At 44.9% G+C, this 17,603-nt stretch overlaps 1 protein-coding gene and 1 pseudogene across 1 annotated transcript in view; one reads left to right on the top strand and one right to left on the bottom strand.

The window, feature by feature from the left end:
* The window catches only part of SEC14L1 (SEC14 like lipid binding 1), a 77,724-nt gene that overhangs the window by 58,387 nt on the left and 1,734 nt on the right, over window positions 1-17,603 (bottom strand). Inside the window, exons 2-3 of the mRNA XM_026455912.1 lie at window positions 17,391-17,495; window positions 16,164-16,256 (exon numbers count right to left, since the gene is read on the bottom strand). Of these exons, the coding sequence (XP_026311697.1) occupies window positions 16,164-16,226 (63 nt within the window). The 5' untranslated portion in view covers window positions 16,227-16,256; window positions 17,391-17,495. The remainder of the gene's footprint in view (window positions 1-16,163; window positions 16,257-17,390; window positions 17,496-17,603) is intronic.
* Window positions 6,645-6,777, top strand: LOC111542592 (annotated as a pseudogene).

Genomic DNA, 17,603 nt, shown 5'->3' with positions numbered 1-17,603 from the left:
AGGGCGACAGAGCGAGACTCCGCCTCAAAAAAAAAAAAAAAAAAAAAAAAAAGAAAAGAGGCCGGGTGTGGTGGCTCATGCCTGTAATCCCAGCACTTTGGGAAGCCCAGACGGGCCAATCGCCTGAGGTCAGAATTTGAGACCAGCCTGGCCAACAGGGCAAACCCCCATCTATACTAAAAATGCAAAAATTAGCCAGGTGTGGTGGCTCACACCTGTAATCCCAGCTGCTTGGGAGGCTGAGGTGGGAGAATTGCTTGAACCCGGGAGGTGGAGGCTGCAGTGAGCCGAAATTGTGCCACTGTACTCCAGCCTGAGTGACAGAGTGAGAGTCTACCTCAGAAAAAAAAACAAACAAAAAAAAACACTACAGCTGAGCGGATGACATGAAGCCAGGCATTCTAGACCAGCCTGGCTGACAGGGTGAAACCCCATCTCTACTAAAATTACAAAAATTAGCCAGGCATGGTGGTGCACGTTTGTAATCCCAGCTACTTGGGAGGCACGAGAATTGCTTGAGTCCAGGAGGCGGAGGTTACAGTGAGCCGAGATCATGCCACTGCACTCCAGCCTAGGCAACAGACTGAGACTACCTCAAAAAAAAAAAAAAAAAAAAACAACAAAGAAAGAAAGAAAGCTATAAAATTAATTTAAATTTTAAAAATGTACAATACAGACAACAGCCAAAAGGTGGAAACAACCCAGTGTCCATCGATAAGTGAATGGATGAGCAGAATGTGGCAGACACAATTGAGTACAATTCAATTCAGAATGTGGCAAATACAATTGAGTACGATTCACCCCTGAAGAGGAAGGGAATTCTGCACATGCTACAACACGGATGAACCTTGAAGACATTAGGCTAAGTGAAAAAACCCAGTCACACACAAAGTCAAGTACTGTGTCATTCTACCCATAAGAGGTGCCAAGTAGTCAAATTCACAGGGACAGACAGAATGGTGGCTGCCAGGGACTGGGGAAAGGAAGAATGAGGAATGAGTGTTTCATGGGGACAGAGCTTCAGTTTGGGGAGATGAGAAAGTTCTGGAGCTGGATGGTGGTGGTGGCTGCACAACGATGTGAATTTAATTAGTGCCACTGAACTCTGCACTTAAAAGTGGTTACAGGCCGGGCGCAATGGCTCGTGCCTGTAATCCCAGCACTTTGGAAGGCCAAGGAGGGTGGATTATGAGGTCAGAAGTTCGAGACCAGTCTGGCCAATATGGTGAAACCCCATCTCTACTAAAAACACAAAAATAAAAGTTATGGCCAGGCGCAGTGGCTCATGCCCAGCCCACATGCTTGTAAATATAACGTGGACATCGCTAAATAAACTCAAGAACAGCAATTTGGAGAAGTACATAAAGCAGTCTCCTTCTAGTGTATGTTAAATCCGTCACATGAAAACATGATGTAATAAGAGCCTATTTATATGGCCTGTTGAAAAAAATCATTCCTCTGAAAAACTTTTAAATAAAAGTTATGGCCAGGCGCAGTGGCTCACGCCTGTAATCCCAGCACTTTGGGAGGCCGAGGCAGGCGATCACGAGGTCAGGAGTTTGGGACCAGTCTGACCAACATGGTGAAACCCCGTCTCTACTAAAAATACAAAAATCAGCCAGGCATGGTGGTACATGCCTGTAATCCCAACTACTCAGGAAGCTGAGGCAGGAGAATCGCTGGAACCTGGGAGATGGAGGCTGCAGTGAGCCGAGATCATCCCACTGCACTCCAGCCTGGGTAACAGAGCAAAACTCCGTCTCAAAAAAAAAAAAAAAAAGTTATAATGGAAACCACCCTCCTTTCTTCCTATCCCATGTACTACAAATTCAAATGATGCAAATCCACACCAGGGGCTCTCCGGGCTGAGCAGGCATAAGAATCACCTGGAAGGCTTGCGAAGCCACAGACTGCGGGACCCACCTCCAGGAATTCTGACTCAGTGAAGAATTAGGATTCAGAACTCTTCGAATTTACATTCTAAACCAACTTCGTGTGAAGAAAATTCAAATGAAGGTAATAGGTGTTTGGAGAAGAGCTTTCTACATATTAATGCCATAAATCCTGCAACACACTGCTGACTACTTAAATCAATTTACTTCTTAAAATATGTACTTGTAGCTTTTAGTTCTGGCCTTGTTTTTTAATACACACACAAGCATTAAACTAGGAAAAAGAAAAGAAACATACACATTTTGTGATTAGGCCTACCTCGTGTTATGGAATAACTTATTAAGAAAACAAGAATTATGTAATAACTCTTTAATTTGTTTTAAATTTGGAGAAATCTTAAAATCAGATTACCATTCTACCAGAATCAAGAATTTTACTTAAAATAAATTTATGTTCCGTAGGAGAACCAAAGAAATAGGATTTTGTATATACTTTGTATTCATCACTACAGGAGAAAAGTCACTCAAAACGCTAAGTGACACATAAACCAGGACACGCTTTTCAGGCAACTAGAGGGATTATAAGCTTCAGTTCACTGAACTATTTTACTCACAAAACATGATTTGCATCAGATTCTTTTGAACCATAAATAGTAAACACACCTGACCAAAAGACTATGTTCCAATGTAGCTTTTTTTTCAAAATTTTCATTGTCATGGGATTAGAGTAAAAAAAAAAACAAAATTTCACTGACGGAGTACAAGTGATGCAAGAAACAAAAACATACACTGCAAGACCTATTTACTCTTCAGAGAAATCTTTTTTTTTTTTTTTTTTTTTTTAAGACTGAGTCTCGCTCTGTCGCCCAGTCTGGAGTGCAGTGGTGCGATCCCGGCTCACTGCAACCTCAGCCTCCTGGGTTCAAGCAATTCTCGTGCCTCAGTCTCCCCAGTAGCTAGGATTACAGATGTGCACCACCACGCCCAGCTAATTTTTGTATTTTTAGTAGAGACAGGGTTTCACCATGTTGGCCAGGTTGGTCTCGAACTCCCTGACCTCAAGTGATCCACCCGCCTCGGCTTCCCAAAGTGCTGGGATTACAGGTGTGAGCCACTGCGCCTGGCCAAGAAATCTGTTTTTGAAGGCACGATGATTTGATTCTCACCCTGGGAACACTGGCAGTTGCAGGGAAGGTGAGAGACAGAGGCAGAGAGACCAGTGGAGTGTCAGGACCCTACAGCGGCTGCCAGTGCACAGAAAGGACCCTCCACCAGGAGCAACTGCACACGGCCAGCTAGACGCAGCCCGGTGAGAAAGGAGGAAAGGTATTCCAGGCAAGTATGTGGTCAAGGCACCAAGACCTGACAGAAAATGGTGTACCAGGAAACGGCAAGAAATTCGACACAATTAGACTGTGCAGTGGGTGTAGAGGCCTGGCCGTAGAGAGGAGGCTGCGGGGCCAGGCAGAAGGCCAATGACAAAGGATTCTGGGAACCAAGCTTAAGCTGGGAACCTCATCTTAAAGATGAGGTGCATGGACTGGGCGAAGTGGCTCACGTCTGAAATCCCAGCTACTCGGGAGGCTGAGGCAGGAGGGAGGCGGAGGCTGCAGTGAGCTGAGATGGCACCACTGCCTTCCAGGCTGGGCGACAGAGCAAGATTCTGTCTCAAAAAATTTAAAAAATAAATAAATAAAGACGAGATGCAGCCACTTCATTATTTGAGACTTGCAGGCAGCAGAGTCAGGTTTACAATGTACTGACCTCTCTGGCGGCAGCCCCGACGAAGAGCAGAAGAATGAGGGCTAGACTCAGGGTCCAGAGGCTGTTGTAGGGAGGAGTGGTCTGGGGCTAAGCCACCAAGGCTACAGAACAGCAAAGTGAGTGCCCATCCAGGGGACATCTCTGCCAGCTCCCATCTGGGCACCAGCAAGACTGAGGCGTGAGGAAGGAAGGCTGCCAGGGATGCCTGGGTTTCTGCTCGGAGGGTAAGGTACCTGTGGGGCCAAACATCTAAAGCAGCAGCTCAGGGGAAAGGGAGAGCTTCCGAGTGGTGTTTTATTGGTTCAGTTTTTACTGGGGTGGGTGGGTGTGGTGGGTGTTTGTTTCTCTTGGGGTGTGTGTTTGTTGCGCAGGCAGGAAGAGATGAACTCTGTTTCAGAGGCATGAAATCTGCCTGCGACAGTGAAATGGAGATGTCTAGCAGGCAGATGGTTTGGAGTTTGGAAGCTCCTGGGGGGTATCTCGGGTGAAGATAAAGCTTTGAGATCTTTGGTTTACAAAGTGGCAGGTGAAGCCACAGGTTTAAATGGGGCTGCCCAGGAAGTGCTGCCCAGTAAGAGCCAGACAGCTATGCCTCAAAGAGCATTAACTGCTCGTTAAAACACCTATTGTTGCCAGAAAATGCAGAATATACAACTGGGGGTCCCCAAACAGCAAAACCAGAGGAAAAGGAACAAACCGTCCATCCGTACCTTAATAAGGCAAGAAAGTGGAATAAAGAAAGTCCAAATCAGAAGGGGAAGGCCGGACACCTAAAAGGAAAAGAAGTAAGGACGCAGCCATCTACTGAAACACACAAGACATTCACAAACTGGATGCTTATCAGTACCTCGGATACTCTACTGATACACCTGGCAGTACAGATCACTGAAAAACAGGTTAGATTTCTGAATGGAAAATGGATCCAGTACATATAAAGATACACACAGCAATTATTTTATATAATTGATCCATAATCATAGAGAGAGACTTTTCTTAAAAAAAGGGGGGGGCGGGGAAGGGGCCAACAGAGTCCTCCCTATCTGTAGGGGACTGGTTCCAGGATGACCCTCCAATCCCAAAACCCGTGGATGCCCAAGTCCCTGATATAAAAATGGAGAGGCATTTACATTTTATATTTAACCTATACACATCCTCTCATATACACAGACACACATCTTTTAGATACAGGGCCTCGCTCTGTTCACACAGGCCAGAGTGACACAGTCATAGAGCTCACTGCAGCCTCAAACTCCTAGGCTCAAGCAGTTCTCCTGTCTCAAGTCTCCGGAGCAGCTGAGACTACGGGCATGCGCCACCACACCCAGCTCATTTTTTTTTTTTAATTTATCATAGAGACAGGGTCTTGCTATATTGCCCAGGCTGGTCTCAAACTACTGGCCTCAAGTGATTCTCCCGCCTTGGCCTCCCAAAGCACTGGGATTACAGACGTGAGCCACCACAACCAGCCCTCCCATATATTTTAAATTCTCTCTACATTACTTATAATACCAAATACAATGTAAATGCTATGTAAACAGTTGTTACATGTGTTTTATTCATATTATGTTTTATTGTTACATTATTTTTATTGTTTCTCCTGAACATTTCTGATCCATGATTGGTTGTATCTGTGGGTGCAGAACACGAGGATAGAGGGCTGCTGTCCTCTTAACATCAAATTGTACCTTTCAAGAAAATTACAACGCAGTATATGCTTCTTGTTACAACATGCAAAATAATTCCACTAGAACTATACAAAAGTGTCTGCTTAACTAGCATACAGGTCAAAAATCAAGAGAGATGGATCAATTATAACATCTGCCAACCAAAATCCTCTCTACGGTGAACTTCTCTGGGGAAGCTTCCCCAGGCGGCCCAATAGCCCTATCCAGAGATCTAATAAAACAGACAACAGAAAGGGGCAAGGACTGACTGCCCAGCACAACTGGGCACCTCGGACCACAAACACCACCCACCTCCTCAACCCCAGGCCAGACTCCTGCCAAGCGCCTGCTGCGTGCACTACACAGAAACGCTGCCAATAAATTAATCCCTCTCACCTGCTTTCAGTACAAAATATGAGGACCCATTCAGTGGGTTAAAAAGTAACTATAAAAATAAATAAATAAGGAGTAACCATAAATAGAATGGCCCAGTTTAATTTGGGGAAAAAAAAATCTTGCATCTTATTTGCAACTCAAAATTACATAGAATAATCCTAGGAAGAAGAGGGGAGCAGCTGGTTTTAACTATTAAGTTTCCATCTCTGCCAGCAAATGTTTAAACGGAACTGCTAGCCAGGCTCAGTGGCTCATGCCTGTAATCCCAGCACTTTGGGAGGCCGAGGGGGGTGGATCACTTGAGGCCAGGAGTTTGAGACCAGCCTGGCCAACATGGTGAAACCCCGTCTGTACTAAAAATACAAAAATTAGCTGGGTGTGGTGGCACATGCCTGTAGTCCCGGCTACTCGGAGGCTGAGGCAGGAGAATCGCCGGAACCCGGGAGGCGGAGGTTGCAGTGAGCCAAGATTGTGCCACTGCACTCCAGCCTGGGTGACAAGAGTGAAACTCTGCCTCAAAACATAATAATAATAAATACATAAAGAGAACTGCTAAAGGGTGGCTGTACTGATTAAATTTAGGTCTGCACCTTCTCCTTACAGCCTATTTGCTATAAGTAACAATTAAATCAGCAAAAGGTTAAGGTAACTGGACAGGACAAATGACCCAGTTTCTCTAACAAATCAATGGCATGAAAGGAAACAAAAGGAAAGGGAGAATGTTAGAGAATAAAGGAGACCCAGGAAACATAATAACCAAATACAAACGGTTTTATTTGAAGCAGGATCCAAGCAACTTACGAAAGACATTTTTTAGACAAGTGAGAAAATATGAACATGGACCGTGCATTAGATGAAATCAGGCACTATTATTACTTTTGTTAAGTGTGATACCAACACGGTGGGTTTTTTTAAAAAGGAAAAAAGGCTCTTTGCACAGTGGCACTATCATCGTCAAAGACGTTTACCCGAGGCACGATTATTGCTAATTGAAAACTTCCCAATACCACAAGACAACTTGCAATAGAGCTGGCACTGGCCATTTCTTTTTTCTTTTGAGACGAAGTCTCGCTCTGTCGCCCAGGCCGGAGTGCAGTGGCATGACCTCGGCTCACTACAACCTCTGCCTTCTGGGTTCAAGCGATTCTCCTGCCTCAGCCTCCCAAGTAGCTGGGATTACAGGTGCCTGCCACCACACCCGGCTAATTTTTGTATTTTTAGTAGAGACAGGGTTTCACCATGTTGGCTGGGCTGGTCTCAAACTCTTGACCTCAAATGATCCACCCACCTCAGCCTCCCAAAGGGCTGGGATTACAGGCATGAGCCACTGTGCCCAGCCTGCACTGGCCATTTCTGACAGTCTCTATGGAGACTGAATATAAAAGGTTTTTAAAAAAAGTCCGCCTTAGTAATCTTAAGCAACAGGAATATAATTTCAAATTTAAAAAAAGAAAAAGAAAAATTAGCTGGCATGGTGTGAGCCTGCAGTCCCAGCTACTCAGCAGGCTGAGGCAGGGTTCCTTGAGCCCAGGAGTTCGAGGCTGCAGTGAGCTATAATCATGCCACTGCACTCCAGCCTAAGTGACAAAGCAAGACCCTATCTCAAAAAAAAATAAAAATAGTAAAAGCAAAAGGTTAGAGATGCACGCTGAATTATTTGTCAACCAATTAACAAGACACCTGAAATCTGCTTTAACACACCAGGAAAGAAAAAAGTGGGGAGAACTGATAAAAATATTGGTAAGATTTTGTTTTGTTTTTTAGAGACAGGGTCTTACCATGTTGCCCAGGCTAGTCTCAAACTCCTGGCCTCAAGCCATCCTTCCACCTTGGCCTCCCAAAGTGCTGGGATTACGGGCATGAGCCACTGCACCAGGCCCGGCAAGATGCTGGTAACAGTGAAACCGTGTGGTGGGTAAATGGCATTTATTATATGATTCTCTCTACCTGTGTATGCTTGAAATTTTCCATAAAACAAGGTTTTGGGGTTTTTTGTTTGTTTTTATAAAACCAGGTAAATAAGAGAGGCAAGAAGCTGAATCGGATCCATTTTATTTCTCCTTGAAATATTTTCCTACTGCACCACAACTGCCTTCAGTCCAGCACATTAGAAACACTTGGATACAGCTCAGGAAAAGCAGGGGGAAAACCAGCCGGAATGCACAATGCTGAGACGGAAGACAAGGGAAAAGGTCTGGCTCTGTACAAAGTAGCACGTAATGAAAGCTCACTCTAATTGTCCATTTTCAAAACCAAGTAAATCTGACTAATTACACCCCAGCTTTGACTAAATGCAACAGGACTCACACGATGGCATTCACAACTTTACAAATGAGGACAGCACAATCTCCCACTAATTGGCCAGGTCCTTTTATATATCATCAGAGAAAACGGAACATTTCCCTCCACTTCTAGACTTGAACAAAATTGGGTTTTAAGACAGCTACCCCAAAAAGTAGATTGCTTATTAGTTTGGGTAAAAACAAATTCTACTGCACATTAGGCTGCTGGAAGATCTAAGGATACCTTGATGAATGAAAAGGATGTATTTCAATATCACATCTAACCATCAGAAACTGAAAAAAACCGAATCAGAAATACAAAAAGGCCCAAGGATGACATCTAGGAGAGAAAGAAGCTGTGCTCTGAGAAGATGAACGATGGACTGAAAATATTTCCTAATAATTAACGCTGAAAATCTGATGTGCACGGGACCTCAAAGTTAGAAAACAACGTTAGAGAAAAGGGGACAGGCAGCTCAGAGAATATTCAGGCAAGGAACGCGTGGGCAGATGGATGGTTTCTGAATGCAGCTAGCTGCCACGAAGATGGAGAAAGGGCAAAGCAGGACCTGTGCCCCCTGCCCAACCAACCAGAGGAACAACAATGGGCACAGGTGCACGTCAGCAAGTGTTCTCCCTCGGGAATTCCGCACTTCACGAAGGCCCCAATTAAGGAAAAGCAGGATCTCCTCGCCCTGAAGTAGGATACATGAGTTGCGAGTCCATCCTGGGATCCCTCACGTCTCCCTGTTTTGTATATGAAATTGGAAAGGATGAAATAGCTTCAATGTAAATGCCTATTTGATGTAACAGAGACACACATCCAGAGTCATTTACTCAGTTATAAACTGATTCAGTTCCCCCGGCATTTGGAGGTGGGATGGGGCAAGGTATCTGGAAGTTAGAGGGTGAGGCTGTGGCACCACCAGGTCACCATCGCCTACCCTCACCCCTGCTGTCTGCCTCACTCCAGCACCTCCTCACAGCAGTCTTACACTAGTCACTGGCCTAGCAGGTTACAGAGCTGGTCTGTGGCAGGCACAGATTTGTATCTGGCCTCAAAGCAAATCTCTTTTTCTTCCTTCTTCTGGTCTTAGTGGGACAACATGAGACACCTGAGAGGAAAGGGGAAAAAACCCCAAATGCCAGAGTACAAAACAAAATAAAGCAAAAGGATCAGGAGAGCGAAACAAATTCTGTTGTACTTAGGTCGTTTAATCAACAACTGTGGTTACTCCGAGAGCACTGCCCGTGGGCCAGTCCCGCTCCGCAAGGAGTAGTATTTAAAAACAAAAACAAAACCTAGACACTGCTAAGCAGGCTTTTTAGTTATTCAACCTGGAAAAGCACACTACTTAAACTGCCATGAGAGTGTTTACCAACAAGGTTTTGCAACATTTATGAAAATTTAAAAAAAAAAAGAAAGAAAGAAAGAAACACAAATTAGCCAACTTTATCACAAAAGGGCTTTGCTCCCAGGTGACGTACTGGTTAACTGAGAGACCATAGCGTGTTACTTCTGTTCCATGTAGAAAACATAAATCCCTTGTCTGAAAACAGAATCAGAGATGCACTTTATTTCCTTACTTATTTTTGAAACAGGGTCTCTCTCTGTAACCCAGGCTGGAGTACAGTGGTGTGACCATAGCTCACTGCAGCCCTGAACTCCTGGGCTCAAAGGATTCTCCCTTCAGCCTCCTGAGTAGCTGGGACTACAGGCACACCACCATGACCATTTATTTTTACTTTATTTTTTTGTAGAGACAGGATCTTGCTATGTTGCCCAAGTTGGTCTCAAACTCCTGACCTCAAGAAATCCTCCCACCTCACCCTCCCAAGTTCTCAAGTAACTGCACTACAGACAGGTGGCGCCATGCCCTGGAGATACAGTTTAGATCTGAATGTCCACCATTCACCAAGTCCTCATCCTCACAGTGTGTGTGAACAAGTCACACACATCTGCATGCCTACAGGCTACGTCCTTAGCACCCGTGCTTGGGAGAACAAGACAAATAACTGGCAAGGTCACTGCCCTGGAAGGACACACAAAATAGTTGCAGAGCAACGCTCGAGGCTTTGTGAATAAAGAAACTCCCATTGCAAGTGAAAGTACCTAATACCGACTCCAACGTTAAGAATGTATCCTGGGGAAGGGAGAGAAACACGAATGGAGTCTTCAGAGGCATCGGGGAGGCGGAGAAGGACAAGATGGGTAAGATCTGGAGAGACAGATGGGGAATGGCAAATATCTGAGGCAGAGAAGTCTGAAAAGAAAAAAGAAAAGAGAGGGCAGGAAACGGCACTGTGTGTCCGGGCCAACGGGAACAAGACAGAAACAAACATTCAAGTTCAAGCTGGGAAATGTGCATAATTATGAAATAAGGTTAAACGAACCAGGCAGAACACAGCCACAAAGGGCCTTGCCGAAAAAAGCACAGGAGCTGAGATGTGCGAGGACAGGTAACAGGAAAGCCTGCAACACAGGACAGACACAATGGAAAGTGTGTGGCAGGGGAGTGCAAAGTGACCTATGGGATGGAAGATGTAAATGCGCAAAGGAACAAGGGACTCCTGGTCTTTCCCTGCAAAGAGAGGGGCTTACGCTGCAACGATGGCAGTGCTGGGATAGACAGGGACGGAAACAGGTGCCTTGGTTCCTGAAGGCACAGTCTAAAGGGTGTGTCTGCTGAAAGGACGGAGACACTGAAGGGGTTCCTGGAGAATGCCAGCACTCCTAGAGCACAGTGAAACTGGGATGAGGGAGAGGAAAGGAGAGAGCAAAGAATGAGGTGACCGCATCTGCTGTGTAATGGAAAGCCCAGGCAGAAACGGCACTGGACAGGGCAGCAGCTTCTGGGATGCACAGGAGCTAGTGGAGCCTATTCGTGTGTTCCCACCGGTCACAATGAGGACAGCTGTCCTCAGCAGAAAACAGACCGGAGTCCAAGCCATCGTCTCACCTGCGGCTGCCACCACAGAAATCGGGTCCAGAAGGTGGCCTCTCATGTTCTTCCCTCTCTCCCACAACTCTCCTTAAGGGCTCCTGACCTTGACCTCTCCCACCCCGCCTTCCTACGCTAGTTGGCCTCCTGCCTCCTTCATTTTCCCTTTGAGGCCTTTATTAAAGAGCCATTAACATGGGGGGAGGGGGGGAGTTGCATTTGACAATGTTTAACTTTTAAAGCTTGTGCTTTATCTTAGACATTTCCAAAAGAAACACTTCAACTCAAGCACCCTAGAATTATACCTCCCACTCTAAGTTCCTAATCTGTGGGATCATATCACTATGCCCCCATGAGATCGTAAATCCTTTAAAGCACAATCAATGAGAGTGTCCTTCACTGATTCATTTCTCCTCCCCACAAGCCAGGAAGCGTAGCCCTTTTGTTAAAACTGATCAAACTGTACACCTGACATGTGACCATTTCACTGTATGTAAATTATAACTCAATTTAAAAAATGAGTCCCTCACACCTTTGTCAAAACACAGGACATCCGCAACCACCCCACCAGAAGGTTCCCTGGTGCGCCCTCCCTGTCAGGTGTGAGGCCTTCGTTTGTGTGTGGCCAAGAAGTTTTGATTTCTCTTTCCTAAGATGTTTCAGGTACACATCCGTGGGTAGGAGGAAAAAGCACAGTATGAGAAAAGAACACCAAACTCGAGAATCAGATCTCGGCACTACCTGTGTAAGTTTCACCACCTCAGAATCTCAGATTCCCCGCCCTCCCTCCGAGGGATGCTTGAGCTAGGTGACTTCTCCAACTCGCTGAAAGCTCTGACATTCTGTTTCTGGGCTGGTATCTAACAAAAGAACACCACGCAAATGCCTACTGAAAAACCTCCACTTCAATTTTGCTTATGTAAATATCACTGAAGCGAGTTAATGAGAACTTTAACATGTTTTTTTAATGGTACTGACCTCAAAACAAATGGTAAATTTTCATTAAATCAAGTGAGATGCAATTAACATATCTGACCCGACTGTGTACCTATTTATACTTGACACTTTTTACCCAAACAGTTTTCTGGCAATACTAAATTACAAGTGAACTCTTGGTTAAAACAAACAAGGGCATTAAGTTGAGCGGGTGGCATTTTTTCCCACTCTCTCACCTCACAGAACTCACATAAACCAGGACTTGGACCCACCTCCCGTGACTGCGTGCCAGGCACCTGCCGGCCACTCCTGACGCCGTCGTGCATTCTAGTGAGGCACATTCGCTTGCTGACGTGCTCACAAATACGTTGGCGGAATACAGTTCCGTTCTCACCTTAACTGGATCTATACCTCTTTCCTCACTCTGAATGCTGAACTGGAAAGGGCATTCTCAGGTTAACTCATTTTACTGTTAGTTTTCCTCAATGAGAAAAAAATGAAGCAAATACTGAGGATTTTATACCATACAACTACAGTAAGAAATGTGGGCAAAACACACCCCACAAACATCACTCACAGTCTACTTCTGGAAAGAAAAAGGTAACATACTTCATTTTCAGATTTCAAAATGTTTTCTTTATACTACAGGGTAGAAGAATATACATGCGTGTGCATGCGCTGTGGGTTTATTTATTTATTTATTTTTTGTCTAACAATTCAAAAGAAAATTTCCTGAAGCTGGTGAGGCAAAAAGAAAAGTTTCTAACTAGTAAGTTTTAAATCATAAAAAAAAGGAGAAGAAAGAAAAAGAAGGGAAATTAACCACTACCTCAGAACAATAATTTTAAAATGGTTTAATTGTACAAACTTGGTGGCAGCTCAGAATTTGAATTTCGAGTTCTTCTGTAAAGTCCTGCATAAACTGGCAAGGCAAACGTCACACTTTTGAAAATAGTGAAGTAAGGGAAATAAGGAAGTCCAAACATCAAACAATCCAAACACCTCCTCTTTATTAAATCTAACGTTTGGCAAAGAAACCAGCCTTTGCCTCAAACTATGAGGGTTGCATGAAGTTTTTTAAGTCACACTCAAGTGTTTTGGAAAACATCCCCCACCCCGCCCAACTCTCTGTCCTGTGTCCGCCCTGGGCCGTGAGCAGCCACTCTGCCTTACCCGGCGCTGCCCACTGCCCACAACCCCAACGCCTCCTCCCCAGCTCCACCAGCCGAGCTCACTGAACAAGGGTCAGGCCTCCCACCCAGGGCAGACAATCCGCAGGCTAGCCAATATCCTCAAACCCAGGGCCAGGGCAGGGGTGGGGGTGGGGAATGAACTAGATCAAGTTTCTCTCAAGGATGTGAACTATGAAATGTGACAGGAATTGGTCACTTAGAAACTGAAAGAAGGCAACAAGAAATGCCACAGAGTTGAACTGGGGCCAGAGGGCTTTTGGACAGCTAAGCAAGTCCTCCAGCCGAAGCCACAAGGAAGGGAAATCAGGAAGAGCAAAGCAGCCAGCTGGTGGCAGGGGAGAAGGCTCCAGCACACGGAGCCAGGCACAGTCCCACGGGGCAAAATCCTAGACAAAAACTGTGGCTGAGGCCCCCAGAGCAGCGAGGAACCTCCCTCCACCACCAGGCTCTGGAGCTCAGCCCATCCCAGCTCGAATTCCCGGATTCCTGTGCGATTCCTATCACACTATACATGTTCCCACTCACAAAACTCCTTCCCAAGCTGGCAGGAGAGCGTCTTTGTCTCATACAACCAAAAGCCAAAACAGCGCAGATAACATGCAAATGGCAAACATGGTAAGTCAACAACACAAAATACTCAACAGCCCTAGTTACACATATTTAAGAGTCACACGGAACTTCTTACCCACACACACAAACCAAAACCTCACACCTGAAAGGGAAGGCGCACCAAGGAACATTCACCGGGGATGGATGCGAATGTCCTGTCTTTTGACAAAAGTGTTGGGGATTCTTTTGTTAAAACTGATCAAACGGCCGGGCGCGGTGGCTCACGCCTGTAATCCCAGCACTTTGGGAGGCCGAGGTGGGTGGATCACGAGGTCAGGAGATCGAGACCATCCTGGCGAACACGGTGAAACCCCGTCTCTACTAAAAATACAAAACATTAGCCGGGCGAGGTGGCAGTAGTCCCAGCTACTCGGGAGGCTGAGGCAGGAGAATGGTGTGAACCCAGGAGGCGGAGCTTGCAGTGAGCTGAGATCCGGCCACTGCACTCCAGCCTGGGCGACAGAGCGAGACTCCATCTCAAAAAAAAAAAAAAACAAAAAAAAAAACCTGATCAAACTGTACACCTGACGTGACCATTTCACTGGATGTAAATTATACCTCAATTTTAAAAATGGGCCAGGTATGGTGGTTCACACCCATAATCCTAGCACTTTGGGAGGCCGAGGCAGGAGGATCACCTAAGGGCAGAAATTCGAGACCAGCCTGGCCAACATGGAGAAACTCCATCTCTACTAAAAAAAAATAGCCAGGTGCAGGGGCAGGCACCTGTAATCCCAGCTATTTGGGAGGCTGATGCAGAATTGCTTGAACTCAGGAGGTGGAGGTTGCAGTGAGCCAAGATCATGTCATTGTACTCCAATCTGGGTGACAAGAGCAAACTCCATCTCAAAAATAAAAAAAGGCCGGGCACGGTGGCTCAAGCCTGTAATCCCAGCACTTTGGGAGGCCAAGACGGGCGGATCACGAGGTCAGGAAATCAAGACCATCCTGGCTAACACGGTGAAACCCCATCTCTACTAAAAAATACAAAAAACTAGCCAGGCGAAGTGGCGGGTGCCTGTAGTCCCAGCTACTCGGGAGGCTGAGGCAGGAGAATGGCATAAACCCGGGAGGCGGAGCTTGCAGTGAGCTGAGATCCAGCCACTGCACTCCAGCCCAGGCCACAGAGCCAGACTCCGTCTCAAAAAATAAATAAATAAAAAATAAAAAAAATAAAAATAGGCCAGGAGAGGTGACTCACGCTGGTAATCCCAGCACTCTGGGAGACTAAGGTGGGTGGATCACTTGAGGTCAGGAGTTTGAGACCAGCCTCACCAACAGGGAGAAACCCCGTCGCTACTAAAGATACAAAAATTAGGTGGCCCAGCTACTTGAGTGGCTGAGGCAGGAGAATGGCTTGAACCCAGGAGGCGGAGGTTGCAGTGAGCTGAGATCATGCTACTGCACTTCAGTCTGGGTGACAGAGCGAGACGTTGTCTCAAAAGAATAAATAAAAATAAATTTTAAAACAAACCCTGTCATGTAAATTTTTCCTGTAAGAGGACTTTTTGTTTTTCAAAACTATTGATCTAGATAAATCCCACAAACACACACTGAGCAGAAGCAGCCAGCTGCTAAAACACCTGCGTTTCTATTTATGGAAGGAACAGAACCAGGTAACAGTCCCCTGCGTGTCAGGAGTCAAAACAGTGGCTCACTTGAACCAGGGCGGACTTCTTCCTGGGTCGCCTGTGTTCTGGTTCCTGACTTACTGACTTTGGTGCCAGTATCCCAGGTGTGCTGAGCGTGACACACGTGTTTTCATCAGGTGTGTGCTCATGAAAGACACGTTCTCCTGCCTGTATCATATTTTCTGGTAGGTATGTCTTAATAGTAACACAAAAGAGAAAGGAAGAGAACGAATACCCTACAGTAATCTAAAAATGACTGGAAAAGGTTTGCTTTGCATCTAGTAATATGCTTATTTTTAGTCAAATTCTTCAGGTAAATAACAAAGAAAATTAAGACTTTACCCCATATGTGGAATTCTAACTGAACTCACGGATTTGATACTGGGGGAAAAACTCATTCAACAGAGTCATTTGAATCAGGTGAGTAAAACTCCATGGCACAGTGCTCAGTTCTAACACTACCTAAAGTGAATTCACCCACAGGCAGAGCACTCTCCCATATTAGCAGCAGAGACCACACTCCACGTCCCTTTGCTGCTCTAACAAACAAAAAAAAGAGCACAATCCCGAAGAAGAAGTGCTTAGAATCCCACTGCCGTGTGTTCAAAGGGAGAATTAACTTCAATTCATACATTACCCTGAGGTGCATTTTTTTAACGCGCAGATTTTTATTTTCAGAGGCTTATGTTTTAAAAACACTTTACACACTCTAGATATAGTTCATAAGCATAAAAACAGAATAAGTACAAGTGATGTCATGGAGACAAACAATAAATCTATATAGATCATCAAATTCTAACACTGTATTTTATAAATAAGAAGTCAAAGAGTAAATTGAAACGTCAAGTACTTACAGCCATAATTAATTCAAAGGGGTATTTGTACACCCTCACTGGCGACTGGTATTTCTGCACCATGATTGAAATACAACAGCAATCCTCTCACACCTGCAAAACATAAATATATGTGATAAATAACCACAAAGCAGAAACAAATTATTAGTTAAGTTTGCACTGACACATCATACCACATTCTAACGACAGAAAGAGACCACAATAGGTCATAATTCTATGCACATGAAAATGAAAAGATGATATTTAAATACACAAGGGCAGGGGGAGGTAATTAAACGATAAGAAAAAGCAGACAAAGTGCAATGAGGCAAACAGTACTGGTGTGAGAGGGGCTCCAATCCCCTCATCGACTTACTGGGATTCTGCATTCATTACATGACCTGACCTGAGTCCTTTCCAGCAATGAACTGTTATGATTCTATTATTCTAATAACCAACATAATTAGTGCTTGGATCATTTTCTCTTTTTTTTTTTTTTTTTTTTTTTTTTGTTGAGACAGAGTCTTGCTCTGTCGCCCAGGCTGGAGTGCAGTGGCCGGATCTCAGCTCACTGCAAGCTCCGCCTCCCGGGTTTACGCCATTCTCCTGCCTCAGCCTCCCAAGTAGCTGGGACTACAGGCGCCCGCCACCTCGCCCGGCTAGTTTTTTGTATTTTTAGTAGGGACGGGGTTTCACCGTGATAGCCAGGATGGTCTTGATCTCCTGACCTCGTGATCCACCCGTCTCGGCCTCCCAAAGTGCTGGGATTACAGGCTTGAGCCACCGCGCCCGGCGGATCATTTTCTCTTAAACAACTTCTACTAGAAGTCAAATAAAAATGATCTCGTGTTAAGGTATTACCTCTGGGAAAACAGAAATAAAACTGGAAAAAAATATGACTGTATCTCAAATTATGGAATACTCCTCAAAAGCCAGCTTCAAAGGAAAAGTGTCAATTCCTATTTTCTAACTGTGTACACTACAGCTTTGGCGACCTGTCTTCAAGTGGCAGAGATGCCAAGTACTCTGGTTAAAGAGGCTCCACTGAAATCTCTAGCCTCAAATAGCTACTATCCGTAAGTGATCGGTTAAATGTTCACACCTAATTCACAGTAGGGGAGCCATCCTTAGGGGTGCACAATCATTCTCTAGCGTCAGCCTACATGGATTGCTCTAAGAACACACTTGGACTTGCCAGTCCTCTGTCTCCTCTATGTAAAGTGAGAAAGAAAAATCGAATAAGCCTACCTGTCTTGTTGAGGATAATCATCAAGAATGATATTTTCCGCTGAACATGGTGAGAGGATATTCAAACGTATAAAACTGAATATCCTCAAGGAGCCCAAAGTCTAGCTGTTAAAAAAAAAAAAAAAAAAAAAAAAAGACAAATTACAAAGATATATTTTATTTCAGAAACTTCTAAGATTCCTTTTTTTTTTTTTTTTTTTTTTTTTGACTGGG

This window comes from Piliocolobus tephrosceles, chromosome 16, assembly GCF_002776525.5.
Source record: "Piliocolobus tephrosceles isolate RC106 chromosome 16, ASM277652v3, whole genome shotgun sequence".
NCBI classification, from domain to species: domain Eukaryota; kingdom Metazoa; phylum Chordata; class Mammalia; order Primates; family Cercopithecidae; genus Piliocolobus; species Piliocolobus tephrosceles.
This window is presented reverse-complemented; position numbering and strand designations above follow the sequence as displayed.